The sequence below is a fragment of the Lolium perenne genome, chromosome 5 (genome assembly GCF_019359855.2).
Source record: "Lolium perenne isolate Kyuss_39 chromosome 5, Kyuss_2.0, whole genome shotgun sequence".
Lineage (NCBI taxonomy): Eukaryota > Viridiplantae > Streptophyta > Magnoliopsida > Poales > Poaceae > Lolium > Lolium perenne.
Window position 1 is genome coordinate 157543198 of NC_067248.2, and position 8530 is coordinate 157551727.

An 8530-nucleotide genomic window follows, 5' to 3' on the forward strand; every position below is an offset into this window, starting at 1 on the left:
ATTACAGTTGTTGGCCCGTGTTTGTAATTCCGCTCAATCTCCCTCCCGGAGTCCTAATGACGAGGAAGACCATGTTTCTGTCGCTGATCATTCCAGGGCCCCATTACCCGGGGAAGAACTTGAGTGTCTACATGCAGCCGATTGTGGAAGATTTGAACCACTCTTGGCACCACGGGACGTTGACGTACGACCGAGCATCGAAGACAAACTTCTGCATGAAAGTTTGGTTGCAGTATACCATGCATGACATGCCCGGGTACGCCCTAACATGCGGATGGTGTACAGCTGGTAAATGGCCATGCCCAGTGTGCAAGCATCGACTTGAGTTCCTTTGGCTAAATAAGGGTCGCAAGTATGTTGCGTTTGACACGAATCGGCAGTACCTCAAACGGAGGCATCCGTTCGTAGAAGACAAAAAGAACTTCAAGAAAGGCAAAGATGTGCATGAAGTAACAGAGGTGCCAAAGTTCGATGGTATAGCTGTTGATGCCGAGCTACGTGCTCTCGTGCCAGCGGCATCAGAAGCTGGCCATCAAGTTGAGGGATATGGTGTAACGCACAACAGGACTCACGAGGCAGCCTTAACGAAGCTCGAGTATTACAAGGACCTCGAACTTCCCCATAACATCGATGTGATGCACACCGTAAAGAATGTCGCGGAGTCCTTATTTCACACGTGCCTAAACATTCCCGGGAAGTCAAAGGATAATGTCAAGGCTAGAGTCGATGTTGAGAAGCTCTGTGATAGGAAGAAATTACACATGCAACGTCCTACTGGCCGTCGAAAGAATTGGTTCAAGCCGCACGCCGACTTCTGCCTTGATTCCATCCAAAAGAAGGAGGCATTCAAGTGGCTAAAATACGTTGTGATGTTCCCTGATGGTTATTGTTCGAATATGAGCAAGGGAGTCAATCTTTCGACGGGAAAAGTCACCGGGCTCAAGAGTCATGACTATCATATATGGATTGAGCGGCTGATGCCGGTGATGCTTCGAGGGTATCTCCCCGAGAAAATATGGCGAGTGCTCGCGGAGTTGAGCCATTTCTTCCGCACGCTCTGTGCTAAGCAGATATGTCCTAAGGTTATTGAGAAGCTGCAAGTTCAAGTGCCGGAGTTGCTATGCAATTTGGAGATGATCTTTCCGCCAGCTTCTTTACTCCGATGGCACATCTCATTGTGCACCTCGCAAACGAGGCACTATTGGGTGGCCCGGTGCAGTTTTGGTGGCAGTTTTGTATTGAGAGAGAGTTCAAGTATATTCGGAAGATAACTCGGAAACAAAGCCAAGATTGAAGCATGCATAGCTGAGGCAACGTGCCTTCGGGAGATGGCAGATGCCGCAACAACGTACTATCCTGATGAAGTTCCCACTCTGCATAACCCGGTCTCTCGTTACAATGTCGACGTGCCCATGAATGACCCCAAGCTTCAACTATTCCAATGTCCCGGTGGCAAGGCTGGTAAAGGACAAAAATATAGATTGGAGAGGGAAGAGAAGGATTGCATAATGCTCTATGTGCTTATGAACATGAAGGAAGTGGTGGGGGGGACGACGACGATGGCGGTCACGATTTCATTAGATAACATGGTGTAATGCTTATTGTATCTAGTTTCGATCACCTACACTCAACTCGGTCTAATGCTTATTGTATCCTTTCAGCGAATTCACGGATGAACAGTGGTGGCTTCCGCGCGATCCCACGGGCGCGGAGTTGGAGACTCTACTGAAAGAGGGTGCTCCCGAAGTAAAAATAAACTTTGTGTCTTGGTTCATGAAAAAAGTAATGTCTAAGCTGTCCCTCTTACCTACCAATATGTGACTTGTCCCTGTTATTCCACGTAACTAATGCACACAACAAATTTGAACCGTGCTTGTAGGGAGCTGATGCAAACGTTGAGATGACAGATGAGTTGAGATGTGTTTCCCAAGGTTGTAACCGTGACGTCATGAAGTATGAGAAGTATGACGTGAATGGGTTTCGATTCCATACAGAGACACACCAGAAGGGCCGGGCGAATCCAAAAACGATAAATACTGGTGTCTTCACTAAAGGATCCGATACCTTTGAATACTACGGGAGGTTAGAGAATGTATACGAGCTGACCTTCAATCGTACAAACAAACAACTCAATCTCGTTGTGTTCAAGTGTCATTGGTTCGACCCAAGAGGTGGACAAAGAATTACCAAGTCCATTGGGTTAGTTGAAGTTAAGCCTTCCACCACCTATACCGGAGCCGATGTCTATATTGTTGCTCACCAAGCCAAGCAAGTTTATTATTTGCCGTACCCATGCCAGAAAGCGGCCCTCAACGGCTGGGAAGTCGTGTTCCAGGTATCGCCACATGGTAACCTACCGATTCCCTCCGAGGACGATTACAACAACATTGACCCTGTAACATACGAGGGAATTTTCTATCAAGAGGAAGAGGACTTCGGGCACTTTGAGTTAGAATGTGTTCTTGAAGAGGACCTCAGGAACGATGCAGAAACTCGTGGTGAGTCAGTGGTGGATCTAAAGGACATAGATATGCTCGAGAAGTTACAAGTGGAAGATGATAGCGATGATGAGCCTCCACCCGTCTATCAAAATCCAACTTACTACTCAAAAGATAGTGATAGTGATAGTGGCAAGGAGAAACAAAATGAGATTGACGATGAGATTGATGACGGCTGGTGAGGGTCTTTTATGTGTTTATATTTCAACATGCTTCTTATTTGTTTAGTATCTTTATGCTTAGTATTTATATTTTTTTCAACATGCTTCTTTATTGTTTAGTATCTTTATGCTTAGTATTTATATATTTTTGAACATGCTTCTTAATTGTTTAGTGTCTTTATGCTTACTATTTATATATTTTTCAACATGCTTCTTAATTGTTTTCTCTTTCTCAATGCAGGTGATTGAACAATATGAGCGGCGGCAAGGAGGACTCGTCGAGCTTGCTTAAGAAGATGCAACAACGCAAGAACAATGTTAGAAGGAGTGAGAGGGCACCGCGTCGCAATCCGCGTTACGAGGACGGCGCGGGAGGAGGAGGAGGAGGAGGAGGAGGAGGACGAGGACGAGGACGGGGACGAGGTGGTGGAGCTGGAGGTGGCTTGGGAGGAGGTGGAGGTGGAGGTGGAGGTGGAGGTGGAGGTGGCTGGGGAGGACCGGACTTTGAGCCACCACCCTCGGCTTCAGGCGACGTTGCTTCCGGGTTCTTTTTGGAGGGGACGTCTAGAGAGGAGGCGGAGACGGAGTCTAGAGCCGAGGAGGACTCTAGCCGCGGGTTTGAGACTCCGGAGGAGGATGGGCGGCCGAAGGCACTGAAGATTCGTGGGGAAGCGAGAGTCCCCGACGAGAGGAAGGAGCCTAAGACCCATGAGGCGAAGACCCTTATTATTCTTGCTGGCCCTGAGTAAGTGTACTAATTTGGCAATTTCAATTTTCATGTACTAATGTTTGATTTTCATGTGCTAATGTTTGATTTTCATGTGCAGCAATTGGATATTTCCTCCGGGGGTCAAGGGGCGCCTGCCTAGCAGCATGATTGGAGCTTTGCTTAGGAAGTTCTGGCCGGGCAAGTACTATCCCCTCGGCACTGTCCCAGCTGGCGAGAAGAAGCTAGCCACTACTTGGACGGACTACGAGAGTGCCCCTGGCGTAGGCTTCCCGACGGCTGCTGAGGCCGTGATGAGAAAGTTTTGGGTAAGACATATTTTCTCGAGCTTCGTTCATATTTGATGACCCCAATGTTCTAACTCATGAATCTCACAATTGTTTTTTGCATGATTGAAGTGTTTTTATCGTGTGGCGCCCGAGGTTGAGGAGACGGCCGCGAACAGGACTTTGCGGGCGACTTGTGAGAGGTTGACACCGCAGGTGTGGTACAACCAAAGGATCACGTCCGCGGGTCACTTCTGGGCGGAGAGAGGCGAGAGGGTCCATAAGCCGGACATTGTCGGTAAGAATGCTAAGGCCGAGTACGAGATGACGGTGGAGGACTACATGTCGGTGAGTAAAATGTCAATGAGATTCTACGTTGCTACTAAGTTGCGATTGCATTAGATTGAGTTGAGTATTGCATTTTCAGGTTATCCCCGATTGGGCCGAGCCGCATGCCGAGGCATGGGAGGAGATGGTTAGGACGAGGTGGCTCAAGATGGACGAGGACTTTGCAGCCGTGGCGAGGCGGAACGCGGAGAACCGAGGCGACGGTGGCACACACTGTGGGGGAAACCTCAGCTACGAGCGCTACAAGGGGAAGACGGTATGTATACATTTTATTTTCCTTCAGGTTCAAAGTTGGTACTCACAACATTTCCTTTCGCGATGCGAGAGGGCCGCGTTAGGACCCGAGGAGGAGATGTCGACCTCGAGATATACAACAAGATGCGGCTTAAGAAGCCCGATCTCTCGCAGCCTCAGCCCTCGCTCCCCGAGTACTTCGGCACCTACGCCGAGGACGTCGAGAACTCTCGCGAGATGGTGAGGCATCGTCACCCGGAGGTGGATGACCCCATGAGCGCGGAGGTCGACGAGGAGTCGTTGGTCCTGTCGTCCGGAGGGTTGCCGCATGGCCGTCTCGCCATGCTGAACAAGGCCGTCAAGCATACCCTCACCACGACCTTCACGCGTCTCAAGGCGGGACTCACCAAGGACAGCCCCCCTCTCCCGCCTCGTCGCCGGGCTCGGCAACCCGCATACGACGTAAGTTTCCCTCATTTCCATCCTCTTTCCGACTTTCGTTCATACATTGCTAAGTGCTAACGAGACATGAATTTGTGAAATTGTAGCCTGACTTCGAGGCGGCCTACGTGGCCGCTCATCAAGAATATCAGGTGGCCTTCAACCAGCACCAGCAGCAGTTCATGGAGTACATGGCATATATACATGTAAGTTCCAACCTTTGTTTTCGCAAATGATGACAAGTCCCACTTTCCCCTAGTTTGATGCTTCATTTCTGCAAAGACTGACATGTAAACTATCTTGCAGGCGTCGTTTGTGGCCAATCAAACTGGACAGACAGCGGATTTAGGGCCGATGCCTCCCTTTCCGGGGCCGGCGCCAAACATGCCATCGAAGGAAAATTTCGCTGCGGAGTACTATGGGAGAACAACGGTAAGTTCTTCGCCAAACCGAATACTACGGCTTTCCTTTGCCTCGCAAATTGCTAACATCTCGGGAACATGTGTGTAGGGAACGGGATGTTCCGGAAACCAGGGTGGTGGGAGGGACATGACACCGGTTCATGATGGTGCTCCTTCTCCCGGTGCTACACCCGGTACTTCTCCCGGTACTTCTCCCGGTCCTTCTCCCGGTGGTTCTTCCGCAGCTTCTACCGGAAGGAATCGGCCCGGGCCGGTGTCTAGCGGCGACGAGCTCCTCTAGTAGTCCCATGTATCTTATGCACACTATGGCACCATGCATGTATGCACACTATGGCACTATGTATGCATCCCATGTCACTATGACACTATGTATGCAACCTATGGCACTATGACACTATGTATGCACTTGATGTTATATGTATTTGCACTTCATGCCTATGAATTTCATGTGAATTATATGTGCTTGTGTATCCTGCCAAATCTGGAAAACGCGCGAAACAGCAAAAAACGCAAAAAATGTACCAAATGGTACCCTCTACGCCGACGGGTTCCCCCTCGGGGTAGCTCCCAGGTTCCCCCAGGGCGCGCCACGCGTCCAGAAATGGACCAAATGGTCGAGTCTACGCCGACGGGGAGGCCCTCGGGGTAGCGGCCGTCGCCCAGGGACGCCCAGGCCGCGCCACGCGTCCAGGTACGCCGACGGGGAGGCCCTCGGCGTATCGAGAGCCAGGATCGCCCAGGCCGCGCCACGTGTGGAGGTACGCCGACGGTGAGGCCCTCGGCGTATCGAGAGGCAGGAGCGACCAGGCGGCGCCACGCGTCCTCGTACGCCGACGGTGCGGCCCTCGGCGTATCGAGCGCCAGGAGCGACCAGGGCTCGCCACGCGTCCCCGTACGCCGACGGTGCGGCGCTCGGCGTAGCCGTAACGGCCGTCACCTTGACGGTGCCGGTTAGCGACCTGCGCCGATGGCCACTACGCCGAAGGGTAAGGCCAGCCGTCGGCCCACTCCGTCTACGCCGACGGGCGGCGCTACGCCGAGGGCCACGTGGCATGTGCCGAGGCCCACCTTCCCCGAGGAGCTACGCCGAGGGGCCCCGTCGGCGTAGTGTACGCCGAGGGCGAGGCGGTGATACGCCGAGGGCTGGAGGCCGTCGGCATCTAGGCAGATTCCTGTAGTGGTCATTCGGACAAGGAAAATCCAATGTGAACAGTGGCCTTGATGCAGCCATAATGTGTCGTTGTTATCACATATTACCCTGGTTTATCATTTTTTTTCCTGCCTGTTGAACCTACCATGGGAATATATCATGTCTAATGAGGCTGCCCAAAAAATTCCACCTCTTCTGTTGAGTAGCAGTTTTTATGCCTTGGCTGCGTAGTAAAAGATATCCTTCTGTTTAAGGTAATCCCTTTTTTTAGCAATGATTGTGGTCCCTCTAACCTCTGGGTACATTTATATAATTATATTTCTATCCACGATGTCATATCATTTCATTGCAACGATTCTTGCTACATTAGGTGTTCTATAGTTCAGAAAGGCGCATCCACTATGTTGGTGTGTTATCTAGGTTACCAAAGTAAAGGGTTCTAGCACCATCAGTATTATAATTCAAAGGAAAAATCCAGTTTGGTAATAAGAAATGAGTAATACTAGCACAATGGCACTATCTTCCCATTTGTCCGCTATCTTCCCTGTCAACTAAATTAGCTGAGCCATGCGTGCATGCTATGGAAATTGCATTTGGATTGCTTGATTATAAATCATCTTATATGCCCATAATTTTTTTGGTTGTAGACCATTGATAAATACTGATTATTATCTATAGATACTTCGCATAGTTACTACCTTGGATATATTGGATTATAAGAACGATACTTATCTCCTGTTGTATTTAGTTGCCTTTATAATAGCCGTTCAATGAATTTTCTATTTTATAACTCCAAATAAGTATATGGAATAAAATGATCTTGGGAGTTACAAGTTCTAAAGGAAATGGTTTGCATGTTACGGAAATGGCTACTCAAATATTTATTCTTCAGAAAAATAATATTAGATGGTTTAGGCCAGTCCTGAAATTATATCAACCTTACGAATTCCATTTATGATCATATTTTGCATGTCTTTGAAATGGCTACTCGGACATTTCTTCCTCATGAAAAATGTATTTCATGGTTTAGCCTAACCGCGAAATTATATTAATAAAGCATTTCCATTTATGATCATATGCCTAGAATGGGAACCGACAAGATACCTACCATAGTTGCGATGCTATAAGTTGATTACTTTGTTTAGAGTAATTAATTTTCTTGCGGAGTTCTATAGATCTACTCTTTTGTAGGTTGATGGCTGTGATTGGTCCTTAAGTTTGCATATTTTCCTATCAAAACTTTTCCTTTTGACAATTGCTTCTGTTTTTTATTTACTCACATTCAGAAAAGAAAATCTTAGATAATTGGCCTTCTCATTGTTCTTTCATGTGGACCTTGGTTACTTTGTTTCCTTCTTGATGCTTCAGTTCTTCGGAGTGCCTTCGTTCCTCCTTTCTCCGCACTACTTAATGAATTTGCAATGTTGTTATATAAACATTAGGCTTGCCTCTCCATTTACAGTTTTAGTGAGGTAGCAAACTCTCCAATCGAGTTTAACAGTGGTGGCCAACTTGGAAGTGGTTTGACCAAAACATACTGTGAACTTCCAAATGAGGCACAGATATATAGAGATCAATCATAACAAATACTTTAATCCAGGAGTACGATATGTATTCATACTTTATGATATATCTTATCATTTTGTTCACAATTTGTTGTTTTGTTGTTCTTTATAGGTGATTCTGGCACGGGTGACTCTGCTGAGCAACCCTTCTACTTGGCAGTAAAATCCAATGTAAATCTATTTGTTCTTTACTCCCATAGTGACACTCATGCCATGCTATTATTTTGGCTGTTACAAATTCCTTTGGTCTGTAAAAATGTTGGTGTCAGAATCATTAGCAATGCTGCGATATCTGGACGAAGGATAGTCAAAGAAGTTTCTTTAGCTGTGGGCACTAAACTTGAAGCAGAAATAGAGTAGTTCCCTATGGTGTCTTGGTAGATATACTGAATCTTGTGCTGCAACACTAAATTTGATGCAGAAACAAAGTAGTTTTTCACGGTGTCTTGCAACACATACCATGAAAGTTACTGATGTTATATTCAGATGTGATTTGTATCATATGGTTCCATGCAAACTTAGCATGCATATTCTCAAATACTCAGTTTTGTCAATTGCATAGTTAGCATGCTTTTCTTCATAATTAACCATCCTTTCCTGCAGTTTAATTTGCAGTATGAATTCTTTAAATACTCTAATTCAAAGTACAGTCTAACAATGATAAGCAATAGCACTTATGCTGCATCAACATATTTAGTGTGTACAACCTTCCTATAAT

At 47.3% G+C, this 8530-nt stretch overlaps 1 protein-coding gene across 1 annotated transcript; it reads left to right on the top strand.

Moving 5' to 3' along the window:
* The first annotated feature begins 486 nt into the window (after positions 1–486).
* LOC139831169 (uncharacterized) lies at positions 487–4969 on the top strand. The gene is made up of 5 exons (XM_071820530.1): positions 487–551; positions 3487–3694; positions 3785–4000; positions 4080–4256; positions 4958–4969. Exons 1-5 carry the CDS (start codon positions 487–489, stop codon positions 4967–4969), a joined length of 678 nt encoding a protein of 225 aa, XP_071676631.1.
* Positions 4970–8530: the final 3561 nt, after the last annotated feature.

Excerpts from the sequence above, each read along its gene's own strand:
- LOC139831169 (XM_071820530.1), top strand. The coding sequence starts at position 487 with ATGCCGAGCTACGTGCTCTCGTGCCAGCGGCATCAGAAGCTGGCCATC. Across the intron at positions 552-3,486 it reads ATCAAGTTGAGGGATATGGT|CAATTGGATATTTCCTCCGG; the intron begins GTAACGCACAAC and ends TTTCATGTGCAG. Across the intron at positions 3,695-3,784 it reads CCGTGATGAGAAAGTTTTGG|TGTTTTTATCGTGTGGCGCC; the intron begins GTAAGACATATT and ends GCATGATTGAAG.